Source organism: Hyperolius riggenbachi, chromosome 1 (assembly GCF_040937935.1).
Source record: "Hyperolius riggenbachi isolate aHypRig1 chromosome 1, aHypRig1.pri, whole genome shotgun sequence".
In the NCBI taxonomy this organism is placed as follows: Eukaryota; Metazoa; Chordata; class Amphibia; order Anura; family Hyperoliidae; genus Hyperolius; species Hyperolius riggenbachi.
In genome coordinates, this window is record NC_090646.1 from 286,340,299 (window position 1) to 286,363,653 (window position 23,355).

At 42.6% G+C, this 23,355-nt stretch overlaps 1 protein-coding gene across 6 annotated transcripts in view; it reads left to right on the top strand.

The window, feature by feature from the left end:
* PSD3 (pleckstrin and Sec7 domain containing 3) overlaps positions 1 to 23,355 on the top strand; it is a 674,009-nt gene that overhangs the window by 133,794 nt on the left and 516,860 nt on the right. For all 6 annotated transcript variants that reach the window (XR_011020476.1, XM_068233673.1, XM_068233676.1 and 3 more), the window contains exon 2: positions 6,103 to 6,223. Coding sequence is in view for 5 of the 6 variants with exons in the window: in XM_068233673.1 (XP_068089774.1) it covers positions 6,103 to 6,223 (121 nt within the window). In the remaining variant the exon portion in view is untranslated. The remainder of the gene's footprint in view (positions 1 to 6,102; positions 6,224 to 23,355) is intronic.

Consider the following 23,355-nt stretch of genomic DNA (forward strand, 5'->3'; position numbering starts at 1 on the left):
CGGGGGCAGGGACCGGAGCTATGCAGGAGGCGGGGGAGCAGCTGAGACTGACACTACAGATGTAAATACAGCCTCACAGCACGGCTGTGATTTATGAGGGATTGCAGAGTGCCAGGGGACCTTAGTAAGGTTTGGGATAGCAACAGAGGCTGGGCTGTATAGGCAGATCCAGCCTCTGTATGCAGATAACATTCTTTAAACACACCTCGGGTTCTCTTTAAGAAAGCAAACTTTTGTTCTCCTACCCCTAAAAATGGCTTTTTTACAATCCAAAATTTTCTGTGTAACAGCTAAGAAAAGAATGTATGTTTGTATTGTCTCATATGCTGACATTGTTTTTCAGTGTCCAAGAAGCTAAAATATATGAATTATTGACCTTTTTTGATCTATCCACTGCTCTCAGAAGTCATTCTCTGCTTGGAAAGTGTTTTTTATGGCTGTAATTCCTGATCAATGAGGATTACACTATAGTCCGATCTGGTCCCGTCCCAGACAGAAACTGGCATTTTTATACCTAAATATTGACTCCTTCAGGCAGAAAAAGGAAAAAAAAGCAACACTTCCTAGTTATCTGTATGCTTAGCACTGTACATACATATTCCTATTTCATCATGTCACATATCACCTCAGATATCCTTTAACCCTCTAGTAGCCAAATAAAGTACAACTCTATTTGGCTGCAGTGCTGAATTTTTTTCTGCTGCTGGGAAAGTGTGCCTTCCCCAGCCTTGCAGGCTCGGCAGGTATGTGGTGGCAGGAAGTTCTCATGCATACCTGTCTGGACCGCTGGATCGGCTTCTTCTTCGTCCTCTGCAAAGGCGACATACTCCTGACCTGTCTTCTCTGTTCTGATCACATAATATGTGATTGGGATCCAGGAGACCGTGTCAGCGTTACAGCGCCACCAAGTGGTGGAAAGGGGTTGATGGAAGTGTCTTCCATACAGGATCCCGACCACATGGAATATCGTGATCGGGACTCAGAAAACCTGCTGGAAGTTTAGAGCTGTCGGTGGAGGAAGAGAAAAAGCCATCAGAAACGGGTAAGTATAACTTCCTACTGACATGCAGTCATTTGGATGCACTAGGCAGCCAAACAAGATATGCCGTTGGAGGCTGTCACTGCACCAGCAGCTTTCAATCGAAGCATTTCGTTATGAAGCTGTTATTGGATTAAATGTAAGCAGGTCCATTCTCACGGTCTCGGTTGCTGCCACAAATTTTTATTGCAATTCACCCCACTCTGCAAAAGAAAATGTATTGCACAAAAATGCAGCACAACACAAATCCCAGTACAGTTAGCCCTTTACATATTTGCATATGGAAAACTAAACAGGTTAAAGTAATCACATTCACAACTCGCACATCTGAATCTGAGGTGTGAAGTTTGTCATGCCAATTCATCAGTTGTATGTATGGATCCGGATTACTATTTGAGGCCTCTTTCACAGTAGGACGTTGCGTTTAGTGCAACATTAAAGTCGCAACACAATTACAACGCAATGCCCCCAAAAAGTCGCACAGCAATAGTAAGTCTGTGCAACGTTCACAGTGTACACGTTGCATTTGTGTGTAACGTGTAGCATTATTACAAGGTGCTGCATGCTGTGCGTTATACACGTTATTAGCTGTGTTGGACTGTTTGCACATGCTTAGTAATGACTTGGAAACATACTTTCCATTTCCTGTATGCTCTACTGTATGCGACGATAACGGGACATTAAGTTGCGTTGCGACTTTTTTTGGGGCATTGCGTTGTAATTTGTGTTGCGACTTTAAAGTCGCATCAAAACGCAACGTCCTACTGAGAAAGAGGCCTGAAGGTTCTAAGAAATGCACCATAGATATCGTGTATCAGGAAAATAATCTTTGTATTCCTTTTTTAGCACCTTTTTGTATCCATATGTGCATTATTATTATTATTATTATTATTTAGTATTTATATAGCGCCGACATATTACGCAGCGCTGTACAGTGTGTGTGTGTGTGTGTGTGTGTGTGTGTGTGTGTGTGTGTATATATATATTGTCTTGTCACTAACTGTCCCTCAAAGGAGCTCACAATCTAATCCCTACCATTGCCATATGTCTATATTATGTAGTGTAGGTACTGTAGTCTAGGGCCAATTTTTTTTTTTTAGGGGGAGCCAATTAACTTATCTGTATGTTTTTGGAATGTGGGAGGAAACCGGAGCACCCGGAGGAAACCCACGCAGACACGGAGAGAACATACAAACTCTTTGCAGATAGTGCCCTGGCTGGGATTCGAACCAGGGACCCAGCGCTGCAAGGCGAGAGAGCTAACCACTACGCCACCGTGCTGCCCCATCACAGATTCAATTTTGTATCAGGTGTTAATCCTACTAATATAAATGGGAAAGTTTGGATGTTTGTTAATCACGCAAAAATGGCTGAATGGATTTGAATGAAATTTGACACACAAATAGTACATAACCTGAAATAACATATAGGATATTTTTATTCCCATAACCAAAAAGTGGGCGCAGACAAATACAAATTTCACTGAAAAAAATTAAACAGCAGCCATTCTTACACCGTTAATGGTAGGGTTCTCAAACTTTGCACAGTTGGTCACTGGGTGACTGGGATTAATTTTCATAAAAGTGGGTGGAGCCTACAAAAGCCAATCAAAATTCACCTATTGATTTTCAAGGTGAATATTTCAAATCTGGTACAGTTGGTCATTGGGTGACGGGTTCAAATTCAGGGTGGAGCCACAGCCAATCAGATTTGTTTCATTTCAATGCAAATTATTTATGCCAAACACTGCAAAGCTCACAAACTAGGTCATTGAGTTATTGTGTGTTAGTTAGAAAAGTACATTAGAAAAATACATACCTGGGCAATGCCGGGCCTTCAGCTAGTGCCTATATAAATCAAAGAAACCCTACATGGCTAGTGCTGACAAATTCAGCACTGCTCTGCATTGCTGTCTACTCCTTGCCACCATTTTCTGCAGTGTAGTGGGATCAGTGGCCTTCTCTCCTCCCAGGTGCATGTCTGGTACATATGAGGCAATCCTATAATGACATGACTCCATGTGTATTTGCATAAATAGTGAAACTTCTATCTAGGAAGGTATATCGCAACACAAAAGTAAAAGCCAAAATTGCAATATTCCCCTACCATTAAAATATGACTTTGTTATATGTAAACTGGCTATGCCTTAAAGTGTACCAGAGATGGTACACTTGCTACTATTTTATACTTACCTGAGGCTTCCTCCAGCCCCATGAGCACCGAGGCTTCCCTCGCCGCCCTCCTCGGGTCTTTCGTTCTGGCGCTATGACTCCTGTTAATCCGGTCAGTCACCGCCAGTCACTAACTTAGGTGCATGCTCGGCTGTGCGTGCAGTCCCGTCCTCTGGAGTGTTCTTGGACATGTGCAGAAGGTTTACTGGGAGTTATAGTGGCAGACTGAGGGACTCGAGAATGGCGAGGGAGGCACGGGACTCATGGGGCTGGAGGAAGCCCCAGGTAATTATAAATAAGGGCTAGGAAACCATCTCTGGTTTCCTTTATGCTATGCACACACGTTAAGTTTTTTTCGTTCGATAGATGCATTTGATTGATAATTTCCGTCATGTCCGATTATTACTTTTGATCGTTTTACCACTCGAATTTCTCATTGAAATGAATGGAAAATTGATAAGAAAATCGAGTAGGAAAACGAATCGAAAATCGATTGAATGGCAGAATCGATTGAAAAAATGTAACATGTGTACCCAGCATTAGAGGGACTCCGAGCTCTAAATAAAAATGAAATTGGTACTCACCTGGGGCTTTCTGCAGCCTAAAGTAGGTCGGGAGGTTCCACGGCGGCATCCTAGCTCCTCTCCCAGGGCTTGGCCAGAAATGGCTGCCCGGCGACACTGGGCCCGAGTGTCGGGTTCCTTCTTCCGTAAACGTCACGTCTGTCGTCATCACGGAGGACAGCGTGACAGTACTGCGCATGCGCGATTAAACCAGAGAACATGTATGTTCTCTGGTTTTGTAACTGTGTGGATCTTTACCGATCAGGAAACTGATCAGAAATATCAATCGCCTGAATAGTTGGCCAGTTATGGTATTGTGCATACGGGGTTTGAATGTTCAGAGTTTGAAACTCGTTGCCCCTTCTAGTTTTGGCTGATCCTTGTCCCCATAGACTGTCAATTATATACACACCCTGCCTATTGTTAGTTCAGGGGAACACGGGTGTAGTTAGACAGGCACTTGGGAGGGTTTGAGACCACACACCCTGTAGACAACGAATGGGTATGAGGCTGATGAGCAGTGCTAAACTAGCTAGCTTTAGTTCTGCTGGAGGTGGTTTGTTGTAGTATTTGCTTTCAAAAGTATTTAATGCTAGTCATACATATATATAGTATATCTCACAGATATTGATCATTTACCTTGGATACCATTATTGTACCATTGCAGCTGCAAGCTTTGTACCATCTGTGCAAACACTGCTCATGTCCCACTCTCCTCCAACATCAGTTTGGCAAAAAACAGTCTTGCCAGATGGATGTTTGACCCATGTTTTGAATATACCGTATTTTTCGGACTATAAGACGCTCCGGACCAGAAGACGCACCTAGGTTTAGGGGACGAAACACGAGCAAAAAAAAAATATACTAAACTTGGTGCGTCCGTGGTGCAGGGGCATCTTATGGACCTCCCCCCCCCCCCCAATTATTATGTCCCCCTTGTGCCCTCCTTGTACTTCTTGTGTCCCCTGTCCCCCTTTGCTCACTATCCCCCTGTGTTCTCATCCCCGTCCTATGCCTTGTCTCTGTACCCATGTGCCCATCTATGTCTGCCTCCCTGTGTCTGTTCCCCTGGGTCTTCCCCCCCCCCCCCCTTTGTCCTTGTCCCTCCTGTCTTCTGATGTCCCCCCTCCTTTGCCTTGTCTCTTTCCCCCTGTGTGCTTCTCCATCTCTGCCTCACTTTGTTCCACTGAATCTTCCTTCTCGTTGCATCCTTCTCAATGTCCTGTCCCCCTTCCTATGCCCGTCTCTGTCCATGTCTGCCTCCCTATATCTTCTGTCCCTGTGTGTTGTCATGTCCCTCCTGTCCTCGATGTCCTGTCTCCCTTCCTATGCTGTCTCTTTACCAATGTGCATACATGCCTAGCAACCGGGCGCTCCCCTCTGATGCGTCCCATTGTGTCTTCAGTCCTCCCGAGTCCATGACCCTCCTGTCCGTGTCCCCCTTTATATGCCATCTCTTTCCCGAAGCCATACACATCCAACAGCCGTGGGCTTGCGTCCGATGTAATGACGAAAGCTTTCAGAGCAAACTACCAATCAGACCGCCAATCACTGCTCCCTGCTTTGTCCCGCCGTCGAGACTATCGCATCCTATTAAATAGTGAACAGGGAGCAGTGAGGGCTGTGATTGGCGGTCTGGGGCAGCGCCCTCCCCCCCGCCTGATTGGTCATTTGCTCTGAAAGCTTTCGTCATTACATCGGCACAAGCATGCGGCTGCTGGATGCGTATGGCTTCAGGAAAGAGATGGCATAGAAAGGGGGACACGATCAGGAGGGAAATGGACACGGGAGGACTGAAGACACAGTGGGACGCATCAGAGGTGAGTGCCCGGCTGCTAGGCATGTATGCGCATCGGTAAAGAGACAGCATAGGAAGGGAGACAGGACACAACACACAGGGAGAGAGGGCACAGGGACAGAGACTGGTATAGAAAGGGGTACAGGACATCAGAGAAATAGAGGGATGAGAGAATGGAGACTGAAGATCCCAAGAAGTGAGGCAGACATGGAGGAGCACACGGGGACAGGCGCTGATGGAGGACACGCGGCTGGCAAAGTGCCGGCTGCGTGTGCTGCTTTTTATTTGATGAAAATCGGCCCAGCAGGGCCTGAGCGGCAGCCTCCGGCGGTGATGGACGAGCTGAGCTCGTCCAGACCGCTCAGCTGGTTAAGCAAAAAAAAAAAACACAAAGTACAATACAGTACTCTATTGCTAAAAGCCAGTCCCACAAATATTATCGTACTAGCACAAGTTAAAAACGTCTATTTGATAGGAAATTGGCATAGTATAATGCATACTAATTTTGGCATTGTATTTTCTTTTCATTAGGCAGAGAGATATGTGTGGGTTAACAACACATCAGCGCACTCCCAGAATGTTGCTAAGGCAAAATACGAGTTCTTGTTTGGTGAGCCCATGCCAACATCAGAAGAGGAAACCCTGCCGACAGGTTAGTAGTAAATCTAAGAAATCTGCAGAAATCCATTCTGCTCTTTATTTGTTATTGCTTTGTACAGTGAGTTGAAAGATGTGATTCTATTTTATTAGAAGAAAAGAACAGAATTTGCTCCTGCACACCAGAAAAGGCAATACACTAATTGTTTTGGTAATAAAATTGCTTCATTGTAAATGAAAGCCTTATTAGCAGCTTGCTTGTGCCAGGACAAATTATGATAACATGTTGAGTTTTACTCACTCACTCCTGGGTGCTCAGTAAGCATAAGGACTGTGCTGTAACCACATTCCTCAGTGTCTACGCACATGGATTCAGTCTTGGAGCGCTTTGATAGGCTCGGGATCACGTGACAAACTGAAAGTAAACCATGCCCTGTCATGAATGGATTTGTCTTTGCTTGGTATGTGAGAAGGGAGATGCTCCAGAATTCTGTAGAAATGTTAACCGTGAACTAGAAACCTAATGCTAGGTAGAAATAGTCTAATTTTCCAAAAAGTGAGAACGCTATGTAAAATGTAAATAAAAACAGAATGTGTCGATTTGCAAACCATGTAAACCCTAGATTTAAGGCCAAATGGTACAAAAATGTAGCAAATAAGAAACACTGTTTTCTGAAAAATATAGGCATATTTTTCAATTTGATGCCAACCACACATTAAAAGAAAACTGAGTAGGAATTTACCCTTGTGTTGTATCACATCTATTTAATATTGCCTCATTCTTACAGGATGTCAGCTGCACTACAGCAATTTGGAGTCTTCTTTGTTTTCATTCCATAATGCACTAAATGTTTTGAGTAGGTGACTGGGCTGAACTGCAGGTAGGCCAGTTTAGAACTTGGACTCTACTATTACTGCAGAGCCATTTTGTTCTAATCCATTACATTTACATTGTGCCCTTCAAAAGGCATAATCTGGGTGCCATTTACATGTTGTTGTTGCAAATCTGTATCATTTGGCATTACCGGTGTTTATGCTGTGAATAGTTGGACAGGTAATCTGTTCTTATTGAGGAGACTGAAGAAAATTTGAGAATATGTGACCCTGCAAAACTGCTGTGGCTTTATTAAAACCATGCACTGATGGTCTCCTGTATGGCAATTACTTCATAATGCCAGGTACACACTATGCAATTTCCTGTCAGATCGATGGGTTGAAAACATAATTTACAACGTCTGATCTGCTCCTGATTGATCACAGGAACAATTTTGTGCAGTAAGAATCTGAAAATCTATCTCGTTATTGGCATCATACTTGCTGGAAATTATCAGTTCTACCTGTCCCTGGGAATTTACATGGTGTGTGCCTAGCATAAATCAGTGTCTGCCTTATTCTGTTATTGTCTCACTACAGCAGTGATATGAGATTGGTATCAGATTTGGCAAAAAAAATGGATCAAGTAAGTATTATCTCATACATGTAAAGTATGGTGCACATTTTAAATAATGATCACCTGAAACACTCTTTTAACACTTTAGAGACACTGAAGCGAAAAAAAATATATATGATATAATGAATTGGTTGTGTACTATGAATAATTACTAGAAGATTAGCAGCAAAGAAAATATTCTCATATTTTTATTTTCAGGTATATAGTGTTTTTTCTAACATTGCATCATTCTCTAATATGTGCAGATTACACAACACTCAGCATTCAAAATGATTCTTTCAGAGCAGTCTGTGGACTAATGACCTCTCCTCTGCCAGAGGAAAAGTAAATAGTTCAGGAACAGTTGAGATCATAAAAGTCAGAAAACAGCCCTCTCCACGACTTTGAAAGTTGTAGAGATAATGGCTTTTTTGTATAGATGTTTCTGTACTGGATCTTCCTGTACTAGATCTTCCTGTACTGGAAACAATTAGACTGATTTATCTGATCTTAATGTTTTATTTCTTAGCTGTAGTACACATACAAATCATAATATCATCGTTTTTTTTCCGCTTCAGTGTCTCTTTAAGCCCTTTCCCCACTAAGGCGCTTCGGGAACCACCAGTGCCGCTGCAATGCCCAGAACTTGTGTTTCGATGAGATTCTTTCTGATGCTGTTGCGATTTCCCTTCATTACACTGAATGAAATCGCAATACATTTGCGAGATTCTGCAGTGAATTGCAACGCCTCTATGGGGACAACGTAAAATGAGGCTGGAGTGGGTAAGAGGTCTTGAGGTGACTGTTTATCGCCGATCACTGTGCTAAACATCCCATTTTGTTCAGTTGAAAGGTTTGTGAGAGATGGCAAGAGATGTCCTTTTGCAGTACCTATTGGTCAAGTGGGATCTAGCGCGGAAAATCACTAAAGGGCAGTTTGAAGATATCAGTGGACAGATTGTCACCCAGATTCATAATATACAATCAGGTGATTTAACTCTATAGAGTGTGGGTAGCTTCAGGGAAGTCTTGTATACTGTTTAAAGATTTCACAGCACTGTGTGACCCTGTGTGAACTATATCCATATACATATCTTTTTCTCTTCTGTTTGTGCCATCATGGTTCACGTTTTTTTCAGCAACTTTGCATCTTCTTGTGGCTGTGGAAACTTGTGTGCTGCTGCTTTAAATCTCTTCAGTCCCTTTTTTTTTTTTTTTTTTTTTTTTTATCATCACAGTGGTTTCTCCTCTGTTCTATATTTACTTCTGTGACCAATAGTCTTGACTCCATTCTAGAATGTAATGAAATCTATGTGAAGTATTTGTACATTAAGCCCATAAAGTGGTATGAAATTACAAACTAAATGTGTGCTCTAAAACATTAAAGTGGACCCGTACTCTTGCATAGCACACAATGAAAAGTTTTTATTCCACAGTTAAATGCTGTAGAAATCAACTGCATGCAATGTGTTTATTTAGTTACATTACATCAGAGGGTAGTTATCTGTAAGAATGCCTTATTAGTATGTGTGACTCACAGCACTGCACTGTACAGGAAACAGAAATTTGTCTTTTTAAAAACAATAAGTATTTGCAAATTGTGATTTATTTTGGTTGGACTTGGCATATGGGGTCTCCCACAATATTACACTACTGTATATGCAAATTATTATTTATTATTATTATAATATAACAAACCTCCAGAGCTGCTGGAATACAGTGCACTGAGGACGACCAACCAGTCCATACAGTCTGTATGCAAATTGTTGGATTAGTCTAGCTCTGTAAAATTAACAAGCTCACAAATCATTGTATTGCAGCAATTCTGGGGGTATGTTTGGCTTTTAGGGACCACAAAGGTATAATTTGCATATTTAGCAGTGATGCATTTTGTGAGACTGCATATGCTCACTCCAACCTGTATAATCGCAAATACCTTCTGTTTTAAAGGGAACCTGAGATGGCAGGTGTGGGCCAATTTATACCTACTTGGGGCTCCCTCCAGCCCCATGAGCTGCCTGGAGTCCTCCGCCACCATCCCCAGTTGCTCCGTTCTCTTTGAATTGTTCCTAGTAGACTGATCAGTCACGGCCAGTCATGGTGTTTCTGCGCATGTTCAGCCGCGCACGCACCCTGTCGTGCTCCTGTCTCCGGGGGTGTTCTGTGCCTGTGCAGATCGCTCGTGGGCATGGGAGCACGTTGGGGTGCGAGCTGCGCCTGCGTAGAAGCACCGCAACTGACCAGTCTCCCGGGAACAATTCTAAGAGGACTCCAGGCAACTCACGGGGCTGGAGGAAGCCCCAGTATAAATTGGCCCACACACGCCATCTCAGCATCTTCAGTTCCTCCTCCGGGACATAGATAATCGCCCATCGAATCCGACGTTTGACGCTCACTCCCGTGCACGTTCTCACCGCTGTTCCCATTCATAAATCTAAATCCCCGTGTCAATGATTGCTGGCATAAATGAGATGCTGCAATCATTGTAACTCCCAAAGTAACATTTAGTAACCCGTCTATACATTATTTCCTGTTCACATACTTCTAGTACGCTATTAGGAAATAATGTGGACATCTTGTGGCCAAATAGCAAAATTACACCTACATACATTTATTTCAATAAATAGACCCACACATACATTTAAAATGAACTCTTTCCCTCCCACACTCTCCCACAGTAACCAAATAAAAATTTTGCCGTAAAAAGACAATAAAAAAACAAACAAACAAAACATAGATAGTTACCTTAGGGACTGAATTTTTTTTTAATCTGTATGTGGAGGGTATATTACTGTTATTTTGAAAATATAGGCTTGTAAATAGTGATGGACGCAAAACTGAAAAGATGCACCTTTATTTACGAATAAGATATTGGCACCATACATTATACTAGGGAAATTTTTTTTTTTTCCATTAAAATGCATTTAGAATAAAATAATTCTTAGCAAAATGTACCACATCAAGAATGCCTGATGGGTGGTGAAAAAGAGATAGATAGATAGATAGATAGATAGATAGATAGATAGATAGATAGATAGATAGATAGATATTATAGATCGTTTAGTTGTGATACATAGTAATCAAGTTATAGGCGAAATGAATGGAAGGAGCGCTGAAAGGTGAAAATTGCTCTAGTGCAGAAGGGGGAAACCACTCACTAGTGAAGTGATTAAGAATGCAAATTTCTGTTTTGCATGGTGTTGTTAGTAAGAGGGCTTATTTATTTTTATATCCTTGCACACTCCTAGGAGTTCTGCTTCACTATGAGCTTGCTTGACAATCTGTACAGGAAAAGACAGATGCTTTAACCCTTTTGCGTCCCGAAAGTTTACACTAATTTTTTTTTTTTTTTTTTTTTAGAGCAGAGAGGAAGTTTTTTTAGGTTTGATCCATTTTAACCACTTGAAAACCGTAGGCTTACACCCCCCTTGTGACCAGGCTTTGTTTTAGAATTTGGGCCACTGCAACTTTAAGGGCTCTCTGCAGGGCCATGCAACCTAGCTCACCAGTGATATTCCCCCCCCCCCCCCCCGGGCCGGCCCGCTCATGAGGCGGGGTGAAACCTTTTCCTCAGGCGGCACTTCTGGGGGGGCACCCGCCTGTCTATGGGTGCGGGGGCCGCCCGCCGAGCTGTAGGGGTAGCGGGCAGAAAGGGGGTATTGGGCCTAGCGGTGGGGAGGGGGGTCGGACCTCGCTCGCCTGGGTTCCCCGATCTGCGCTCCCCTCCAGCTTTAAAAAGTGAAGTACCAGCTCTATGGTTAAGAGGCAACGGGCGGGGATCACTCACCTTTTCCGTGTTCCAGCATGCGCTCCACTGACGTCACTTCCTGCAACGCCGCCCACTGTATTGTAAGTGGACGGCGTTGCAGGAAGTGACGTCAGTGAAGTGCATGATGGAACGCGGAAAAGGTGAGCAATCCACGCCCATTGCCTCTTAATCATAGAGCTGGTACTTCACTTTTTAAAGCTGGAGGGGAGCGCAGATCGGGGGACCCAGGCGAGCGAGGTCCGACCCCCCCCCCCTGCCCACCGCCAGGCCCAATACCCCCTTTCTGCCCGCTACCCCTCCAGCTCGGCGGCCCCCCCCACCCACGAGCGGGGGGGAGGGGGGGGTTGGTGGGCGGCGGCGATTTCTGCTAATTTTGCCTCAGGCGGCAAAAAGTCTAGGGCCAGCCCTGCCCCCCCCCCCCCTTTTTCTGCCGACCAACAGAGGTTTCTGTTGGTGAGCTCTGATCCCTGCTGCTTTTTATTTTTTATTTATGTACTTATTTGCTTTGTTTTAAAATAAATTTCACTTATTTTATTTTGGTAGCCAGCCCTCCCTCCCCCCCCCCCCCCCCCGCCAGCCAATCACATCGATTGGCTGTCATCGGTTTCAGCCTATGACAGCTGATCGCTTCTGTGCCTCCCAGGGGGACATGTCACCAGTACAGCGCTGCTGTAGATCGTAGCGCTGTACAGTGTAAATAGATGGTGGTTTCGCCGTCTAACAGTCTCCTAGCCGCGATCGCTGCTGGGAGCCTGAAGAATCGGCAAGCATCTCCACTTGAATGACAGAGCGGAGCATTAGATTTCCTTAAAAACCCCACCTCAGGATTTCAAGCCAATTGGCATTGAGCGGTCCTGGGGCTTGCCGCCGCATTCACTCCAACTAGCGTGGAGTGGTCGGCAAGGGAACAGCTCTCCAGTCACAGCACCCTCTAATGCACGAAGTATTGTGATTGGCTGAATAGTGTGGGCATAGTTTGCTACAACCCATCGGAAACCTAAAAGTGTGTTGTCCACCCTATCACGTTATCTGAAGTTCCTTATGAGGTTTCTTGATGGGTTCTCTAAACTAGACTAGTAATGGTTTTCATTATTGTAAATGTTTACTTGTGTTTTGATTTATACATTTTATAACATAGTAGTAGATCATGTAGTATAATGGATTATAGTAGTAATGTAGAGGTAACATTACAGGTAGTCCCTGACTTGCGGACACCTGCCTTATGAATGACCCGCTGATACGATCGGCCTGAAAATATTAAATTTGATTTTGTGGGAACAAGTGAAATTTTTTTTCTTCAAAAAGACATTTTTTTGAGAAAATACATTTTTTAAAAAATTGTAAGATTTTTTTTTTTTTTTTTTAAACCAGTAAAATACCATTTTGCTGCAGTACACAGAGGGCACAGGGGGACAGAGATGACAAAGAGGGGGACACTGAAGGCACTGGTGAACAGGGTAGAGCGGGACACTGGAGGCACAGGGGGGTATAGAGGAGGTACAGGGAACATACTGTAGATGGCACAATGTTTTTGACTAATTTATGGATCGATTCAGGTAAACCACAAATCTATAGTCCATATCTCGTTCATTAACTTGGGACTACCTATAGTACTGTTTTCAAGTAGGGTAAATGAAAAATTTGCTATAAAATTGCGACCTGACAAACTAGGACCCTTTTTTTTCTGGCTTTGTTTTTTGAGTAAAAGCTGTTTAAAAATAACGTGTGTGTGTGTGTGTGTGTGTGTGTGTGTGTCAGCCTTTCTGGATGCAACAGGATACCTGATGACTTCACAGTTTATCGTGAAAATGTGTGACCGTGAGTGCTTTGTTGCCGGAAACTGGAAGTACTGTATTAAGGGCTCTGGAGTAATGCTTACTATTATCTTTCCACAATCATCTGTGAGGTTAGAGGCTCCTTCATTTTCTCAAAGCAAAATGGTTTTTAATCAGGATGATATTATTATTATTATTATTTAGTATTTATATAGCGCCGACATTACGCAGCGCTGTACAATGTATATATGTGTATATATATGTATATACAGGATCTTCTCAAAAAATTAGCATATTGTGATGAAGTTCATTATTTTCTGTAATGAACTGATAAACATTAGACTTTCATATATTTTAGATTTTAAATACACACAACTGAAGTAGTTCAAGCCTTTTATTGTTTTAATATTGATGATTTTGGCATACAGCTCATGAAAACCCAACTTTCCTATCTCAAAAAATTAGCATATTTCATCCGACCAATAAAAGAAAAGTGTTTTTAAAACAAAAAAAAGTCAACTTTCAAATAATTATGTTCAGTTATGCACTCCAATACTTGGTCGGGAATCCTTTTGCAGAAATGACTGTTTCAATGTGGCGTGGCATGGAGGCAATCAGCCTGTGGCACTGCTCAGGTGTTATGGAGGCCCAGGATGCTTCGATAGCGGCCTTAAGCTCATCCAGAGTGTTGGGTCTTGCTTCTCAACTTTCTCTTCACAATATCCCACAGATTCTCTATGGGGTTCAGGTCAGGAGAGTTGGCAGGCCAATTGAGCACAGTAATATCATGGTCAGTAAACCATTTACCAGTGGTTTTAGCACTGTGGGCAGGTGCCAGGTCATGCTGAAAAATGAAATCTTCATCTCCATAAAGCTTTTCAGCAGATGGAAGCATGAAGTGCTCCAAAATCTCCTGATAGCTAGCTGCATTGACCCTGCCCTTGATAAAACACAGTGGACCAACACCAGCAGCTGACATGGCACCCCAGACCATCACTTACTGTGGGTACTTGACACTGGACTTCAGGCATTTGGGCATTTCCCTCTCCCCAGTCTTCCTCCAGACTCTGGCACCTTGATTTCCGAATGACATGTAAAAGTTGCTTTCAACCGAAAAAAGTGCTTTGGACCACTGAGCAACAGTCCAGTGCTGCTTCTCTGTAGCCCAGGTCAGGCGCATCTGCCGCTGTTTCTGGTTCAAAAGTGGGTTCATGCTTCCATCTGCTGAAAAGCTTTATGGAGATGAAGATTTCATTTTTCAGAACGACCTAGCACCTGCTCACAGTGCCAAAACCACTGGTAAATGGTTTACTGACCATGATATTACTGTGCTCAATTGGCCTGCCAACTCTCCTGGCCTGAACCCCATAGAGAATCTGTGGGATATTGTGAAGAGAAAGTTGAGAGACGCAAGACCCAACACTCTGGATGAGCTTAAGGACGCTATCGAAGCATCCTGGGCCTCCATAACACCTGAGCAGTGCCACAGGCTGATTGCCTCCATGCCACGCCGCATTGAAGCAGTCATTTCTGCAAAAGGATTCCTGACCAAGTATTGAATGCATAACTGAACATAATTATTTGAAGGTTGACTTTTTTTTGTTTTAAAAACACTTTTCTTTTATTGGTCAGATGAAATATGCTAATTTTTTGAGATAGGAAATTTGGGTTTTTATGAGCTGTATGCCAAAATCATCAATATTAAAACAATAAAAGGCTTGAACTACTTCAGCTGTATGTATTTGAATCTAAAATATATGAAAGTCTAATATTTATCAATACATTACAGAAAATAATGAACTTTATCACAATATGCTAATTTTTTGAGAAGATCCTGTATATGTATTATATATATATATATATATATCTATCTCTCTTGTCACTAACTGTCCCTCAAAGGAGCTCACAATCTAATCCCTACCAATGCCATATGTCTATATTATGTAGTGTAAGTACTGTAGTCGAGGGCCAATTTTAAGGGGAGCCAATTAACTTATCTGTATGTTTTTGGAATGTGGGAGGAAACCGGAGTGCCCGGAGGAAACACACAGAGAGAATATACAAACTCTTTGCAGATAGTGCCCTGGCTGGGATTCGAACCAGGGACCCAGCACTGTAAGGCGAGAGAGCTAACCTCTACGCCACCGTGCTGCCCATTTATTGCCTCACTTAAAAGTTAAAAGTAAAGGAGTAAGCTTTCAGCTAATAAGCCTTCATCAGACTCTGTTCCTTTATGCTGACAAGATGTTAGAAAGCACAGCTTATATACTACACTGGTCATTAGACGGAGAAGCATATTTTTCCAAACTTAAATAAATGCCATTAGATGCCTTTATTACAAGGAGGGTCTCACAGGATGCTAGCTAAGTTTTGACAAATAGATCAGACTACTTGTTTGCTAAAACATCACACATTTATTGTGCTGGTAAGATGATATTTTTTAATGCCACAATTATTTTTATTTCCTTTTGCCTTAGAGATGGGTTTTAATTTAGTTTTTTTTGTTAATTTGAGTTAAATTAAGAAATGCTTGGGTGCAGATTTTCCGCTGCACTAAAACGAATTTTAAACCGCTAAAATAAGTTAAAACGATAGTCAAAATGAATATCTAAACAATATTTGTTACAAAACTTAATACAAAATTTTGCTTACATGGTCCCGGCAACCGCTATTTAACGGGCGCCCTAATTTCTTCATTGGCGCCCAATAGCCGATATTTTGCATTGAATCCTATTGTGCGCCCTTTTAGTCCATTAGCCATATGTGCCCCCCCCCCCCCCCCCCCTTTTTTTTTTTTTTTTTTTTTTTTTTTTTTTTTTTTTTTTGCATCAAAAGATGCTGAACTGATGCTACAGTCCGCTGTTTCAGGCTTAAAGAGAAACCGTAACCAAGAATTGAACTTCATCCCAATCGGTAGCTGATTCCTCCCTTCCCATGATAAATCTATTGGTTCTGACATCACACTGTGGGAGCGTTGTTGCATTGTGGGAAATAACCGCTGTTTACAGCTGTTTTCAACTGCCAAAAAAAGCAAGCAGCATCTCCTTCAACTGTCATAAAACATAAAAATGTCACCATGGGATAAATGTCACAATATAAATCAGGGAGTGGAAAGCTTTTATAATGGGCAAACACTGGCTAAATAATCATTGTAAAAATGAAGAACTTTTTTTTTTTTTTTTTTTTACATCATTTTCACTGGAGTTCCTCTTTAACACCATTCTTTAGGCAAATCATCCTGGTAACTGTGGTGGTGCTGACTAGAGTCAATAGAAAATGCTAGTCTAGTGAGGGTCAATAGCCCCTGCTTAACGCACGGTGCTTGGGGTAATGGAAGTCCATGCGCAAAGCAGGTAAACGATGGCACCTGGTGCGTGGCGCACGCACGGCCCAACAGGAATACCAGCGATTTACGTCCTGCCCGGCATGGAGTTCATCACTGAGCGGGGGCAGCGCTATGCATATAATCATGGTGGCGCACTCTGCCACATGGTCATATGATTGTAGTTTTTTGCGTTGTGGTGGGATGCGGCAGGAGCATTGCGTAACACCTCGATGCAAAAAAAAAGTGTAAAACCGGGAATCTGAAGTGAGAGGGCTATGGAGGATGACCTATTTATTATTAATGCAGTGAAGTATATCTATGTCCTGGAGCCCACAGAGGCTCCAAAACTGATGTAGATATACTACCTCTGAGGCATAAGTGGCCTCGTGTGACTTTATTATTATTATTTTTTTTTTCTCTGATTTGTTATTAATGTTTTTGACTGACTGAAGTTATCAGTTAATAATATGCCTTTTATTAGTCTCCAGAAACACTATTTTCACCATAGAAAAAGGTTTAACTTTCCATAAACACAAGAAATGTAAAAGTATATTAAGAAGAAACCTCCAATTCACTTCTTATGGTAGTGGCGTCAATTCACCAGAGAGGATTTACTAAGAGAAAAAAGGTAGGTAGTTTATCTCATGAGGTATTTTAACACTCTGGAGTCAATTCACCAGTGTGAGAGGACAGAGAGAAAAGTGTTGGATAGCAGGGGATAATGGAGAGATATGCATGAGGAAAGTGTGAGAAAGCAGAGAGTTAGGTAGTCGGTATTAATGATTTGCATGGGATACTTTTCCTCTCTGTACGCTTGAAAGTGAAGCATTGTGGGTAGGAGGCGGAGTTTTACCACTACGTGACCAGAGTATTCCCGCCTTTTACTGCCGGATCATAACATAAATCATATCACGAGTGAGTCTGAACTTCTTCACCACCTCTGTCTCAGTAAAATTATCAAGAACTGTTCTCTCACGAAAAATACGGTTCGGCTGCGTTTTGCGATCCGCTTACGGCTGCGGATACGCTTGGGTAATGTATTTCAATGGGCTGGTGCACACCAGAGCTGGAGGCGTTTTGCAGAAACGCATACTCCCGGGCTGCTGCAGATTTTGGATTGTGGAGGCGTTTCTGCCTCAATGTTAAGTATAGGAAAAACGCAAACCGCTCTGAAAAACGGCACTTCAGAGCGGTTTGCCAGGCGGTTTTTGTTACAGTAGCTGTTCAGTAACAGCTTTACTGTAACAATATATGAAATCTACTACACCAAAAACGCTTCACAAAACCGCAAAATGCTAGGTGAAACGCTACAGAAAAATAAGAAAAAGCGTTTCAAAATCTGCTAGCATTTTGCAGATCTGCTAGCGGTTTTTGGTGTGCACCAGGCCTAACAGAGTAAGCTCAAAAGGCTCCATCTTCCACAGCAGCAGCTGCTGTGTGAAAACCACGATATCTCCAGGTTCATTCAGGGGATAAAGAGATGAAAAAATAACGAATGGCCACACACCCTTTCTTCCCTGGTGAATTGTGATTTGGAGAAAAACTAACTACTAACTATTACTTATTTATCTCATACTTATCTCACATTTATCTCTTGCATTTCTCTCTGTCGATATTTTCCCCTATACTTCTGGAGAATTGCTAACTGGAACTTTAATTTATCTAAAAATAGTTTTTTTTTTTTTTTTTTTTTTTTTAATGCAAGGTAAAAGCAGCATGTTGAGTTACTCACTCCTATAGACAAACTACAGTGGTTTGCAAAAGTATTCATCCCCCTTGAAGTTTTCATTGACATTTTGACAAGTTGACATTTTGTCATATTACTGCCACAAACCTGAATCCATTGTATTGGAATTCCACATGAAAGACCAATACAAAGTGGTGTACATGTGAGAAGTGGAACGAAAATCATACATGATTCCAAACCTTTAAAAAAAAATAAAAATAACTGCAAAGTGGGGTGTGCGTAATTATTCAGCCCCCTGAGTCAATACTTTGTAGAACCACCTTTTGCTGCAATTACAGCTGCCAGTCTTTTAGGGTATGTCTCTACCAGCTTTGCACATCTACAGACTGAAATCCTTGCCCATTCTTCTTTGCAAAACCGCTCCAGCTCAGTCAGATTAGATGGACAGCGTTTGTGAACAGCAGTTTTCAGATTTTATTTAGATCTGGACTTTGACTGGGCCATTCTAACACATGGATATGTTTTGTTTTAATCCATTCCATTGTTGACCTGGCTTTATGTTTAGGGTTGTTGTCCTGCTGGTAGGTGAACCTCCGCCCCAGTCTCAAGTCTTTTGCAGTCTCCAAGAGGTTTTCTTCCAAGATTGCCCTGTATTTGGCTCCATCTATCTTCCCATCAACTCTGACCAGCTTCCCTGTCCCTGCTGAAGAGAAGCACCCCCAGAGCATGATGCTGCCACCACCACTTTTTCGTTCCACTTCTCACGTGTACACCACTTTGTATTGGTCTTTCACATGGAATTCCAATAAAATTGATTCATGTTTGTGGCAGTAATATGACAAAATGTGGAAAACCTCAAGGAGGCCTAATACTTTTTCAACCACTGTATAAGGCCAGAAACGCATCTTATTTTTCTTTTGTACTTTTCTTTTGGTTTTTGTTACTTGTGTATTAGCCCGTTTGATCTAGAAGTTGATCGATGATTCAACAGTGGCTGCTTTTAGTGGCTGCTTCATCAGATGAGCACTAACCTCCCCCACTGCTGTTGAATCAGCTATTAGCCAATCAGTTGTTCACTTCTGAGCTGGATCTCAAATGGTCAATAGGAAAAGACAGTGCAGCGTCCTCTTTAATGGCGTTTTGGGGTCTCGAAAAATTGTGTACACCAGGACTTTGTGTTGCACTTAAAAGAAATATCAGGGAAAATTATAAAAAAACAGATTTACTAACCTGGGGCTTCCTCCGTCCCCTGGAAGTTTGTGTCCCTCGCTGCAGCTCCGCTCTTAGTGGGTTGCCCAGGGTCCCCTCTGTTGCAGCTGCCTTTGTTGCGCCTGTGCATTCTGCACATGCTCTTGGTGACGGGAGTGTGAGCGGCACGGCCATGTGCTTGCGCAGGCGCAGTAGCCGCTGACCTTGCCGGGTTGGCAGCTGCTGCGGATGGGTCCCTGGGTAACCCGCTAAGGGTGGATCTTCGGCAAAGTAAACATAAGCATCCAGGGGCTGGAGGAAGCTCCAGGTAAGTAAATTTGTCTTTTTATCATTTTTCCCTGATATTTTCTTTAATGCAATGGATCCTTTGTGGACTAACAAGTGTGAACAGTACATATTATTAACCTCCTTGCCGGTTCAATTCCTCCGGCAAGGAGGCAGCGCAGGAGGTTTTTTTTTTTTTTTTTTAATCATGTAGCGAGCCGAGGGCAACGGCGCGGCGATCGGAAGTTACAAGCAGCTAGCAAAGTGCTAGCTGCTTGTAACAAAAAAAAAATTATGCAAATCGGCCCAGCGGGGCCTGAGCAATCCTCCTGCGCAGGTTACCCCGAACTGAGTTCGGGATAACCGGCAAGGAGTGGCGGTGCATTTTTGTCTGGATTTATAAGTCTAAAAATGGTACATTATTTTCAAGAATTTTAGGCCTCCAATTAAGTTATAACTCACCAAAATATGGCAGAATATAGGTCTTGTAGACATCCCATGTACAATATACTAGAACACTAAATTAAAATCTATCAATCTCCATCACTGACCTTACATATCCACCACCACACCAGAATAATTGTGGACACCCTTAACCCTCCACCCTCCAAGCAGCAGATTCATCATTTCGGAACAAAACATAGAAGCGATTTTAAGTGTACCTATAACAATCTCAAATTTATTAGAATGCATAAAAGCTTTAAAAATCAAGAACATCAACTAACATGAGGGCCCTTACGGCAGGAACCCAGATGAAGCTTCAGCTTATCAAATTGCAGGACACCGTCCAACAATCAGTCTGCCATTGTTCACCCCCCCCCCCCCCTTCCTTCCCCACACAGCCTAAAACTAACCCACCATGCACACACACTGCCTTCCTAATGCTTTAACAAAGCAAAGCAAAACACCCAGTACAAACAGTTAAGTCCAAGGTCAGATAGCGCACCATAGGTAAGTTTGCAGGAGTGTTTAGTCCTGAATGCATAAGACAACATATTGATGGAGAATTGTTACATGGCCTCAAAGGGTCTCCTTTATCAGAAAGTGTACTTTACCTCCAAGGTGCCGGCCACGGATGCGTACTTTAGAACGCGTGCAGCCAGGCCAACGCGGGTGCAATGATGTCCGACCTGCAGATGGTGCCGGAGGGCAATTACAGGCAGCGGAGGGGCAGAATGGAGAACAGGGGGAGCAGTGAGCACCAGGACAGCTCACCATACATGCCTGCTCCCCCCATTTCTAATACTCATTTGGGCTCTGGTATCTTTTAAAGACTAAACAGTCCTGCAAACTAACTTATGGCGTCAATTCATCAAAGGCTGTTCGATAAAAAAAACGAAAAAGACGGGAAAATGTAGCATTTTGTATTTTAGACTTAAATGTGGTAATTCATGAATATTTTCACGGTGCGGTAGAAGTTCGGTAATTTACCGAAGCCCGTTGTCTGTAACAGCAGAAGAGTGAGTGCAGAGACAGCATTAGAAAGTAAGAGGCATCCCGACATCCCTTTTAGATGTACATGTTTTGTTATACTGCCTCTGCTCACTTTGAATCTGGCCGTCAGTCTTTCTTAACATTTTATGCAATTGCTACAGCTTAGATGAACTTCCAGGAGACTTTACACATGCCCTACTTAGTCCCACGAGCTAATTCACATTTTTAAACGGGAACCTAAGAGGTTAAACTGCCGAAAGGAGTTTTTTTTTTTTTTTTTTTTTTTTTTTCCTGTGATCTCTCTGCTTGCTGCCTGGGGGTAGAAAAAGCTCACTGCTTGATAATTTCAGCTTTTCATGCGGTAACAGCCTTGATAAATTGACACTTTGCTCGGTAAAATCAGCTGTTTTCAGCAATACCAAATGCGGTAATGCTTTATGAATTGATGCGATGGTGTGCTAACTGACCTTGGACTTTACCAATGAATAATTGTGAGTGCTGCCTAAGAGGGGCAGTAGCAGTTTCTAAAGTAGGAGCTATAAAAGGAAGGAACCTGAGTGGTTTATATTTCCAAAGTGTATTCCCGTATGAGTAAAGGGTCCACAGCCACTGTATGAACTGGATGCAAGGGAGAGAAGAAGGCAGCATATATTCATTATACATGGGTAGCATGGTGGTCTATGTAGTGGATAGCACTCTGTGCTTGCAGCGCTCGGTCCCCGGTTCAAATCCCAGCAAGCATGGAGTTTGTATGTTTTCCTTGTGTCTGCGTGGGTTTCCCTCCAGACCAAGGGTGTAAAACTCAATCACGTAAGGGGCTGTAATCTAAAACGCAGTCTAAAAATATGAGGATTCATTTTTTTTGAATAATTTATAATATTTTAAATTCTCAAATACATTTAAAAAGTGAGAAATGAGAGACTGGAAGTGAATGAATTCCAAAATTGTGGTGGAGGGGAGGGTATTTGTTTAGCTGATCAGCCACCCTTGATTTTCCTTGAACGTTCTCTAAAGTCTCTGGGAGTTTTCTTCTCGCTTTTTGTCTCAAATTGTCAGACATACAACAGCAACACTAAAAGGCCTCTTTCACACGGGAGGCTGCAGGCAGTGAATTCACTGCCTGTCAGCTGTACTTGTGTAACAGCTGGGCTCTTGCTAGTGCTTGGTACACTCAGTGAAAAGGCCCCCCCCCATGGAGTCATATCTAAGCGAGGCCATACTCATACTTTTCATGCCACGTTTTCTGCTACTGGGTAACACCATCACAGGTCAAGCTCGTGTCATGCTCACAACTGGATGGCTGCCCAACAGCAGTTCAGCCTCCCGAGTAAAAATGACCTAATAGAGTTTCTAAGCTATTCTAAAAAAGACAGCTTTATGTGAGGAGCAAAATTGAAAGTGACCTTAGCTCAAAACTCAATGGATGCACACAACACCTCAAATAACTAGATTGTTTGTTCCACATATCCACTGACGTGGTTTATTTGCACTAAACACCACTGTGATATTATTATTATTTAGTATTTATATAGCGCCAACATCTTCTGCAGCACTGTATAGAGTATATCCTCTTGTCACTAACTGTCCCTCTGACGGGCTCACAATCTAATCCCTACCATAGTCGTATGTCTATGTATTTATTGTGTGTTGGTGTATGTATCGTAGTCTAGGGCCAATTTAGGGGAGGGCTAATTAACTTATCTGTCTGGTTTCCTCCCACATCCCAAAAACAGAGTGACCAGAGGAAACCACGCAGACACAGGGAGACCATGTGCTGTTTGATTTGCACACAGTCCTGCATTAGATGGTTTTGGGGCATATTCTGTATCAAACCTGGAGTGATCCTTCTCCTCTTTAAACCAAATGGCTATGACTGGGTGTTGACTGAAAGTTAGCCTTGTTAATGAGAAAGCTAAGTGCAAGCTCCTGGACCCCAAAGACTGAAATGGCTATTGCTTTATGAAAGATGGATATGCTGCTCCACAGTAAGGATGCAATGCAGTGGTTCTGATATAAGAACTGATAGCATTTTTATAGTCTTTGTGAACTTTGTAAAGGGCAATAGCTGGCATTTCTTAAACCAAGGTTTTAATTAAGGCACATGTCAAATGTAACATTATCTGCATCTTGCAGTAAAAGACGCAAGCGTATTACTGTATGGTTCACTATTAACTGAGATAGCCTTTTGCTGGTGATGTTAGCACTGTCCATAGAACAGGAAGAATTCACATAATTTTCCTGCAAAAATATTCGTCACTTCAGCTTGTCAACAAAAAGCATTAAATACCAGGCTAA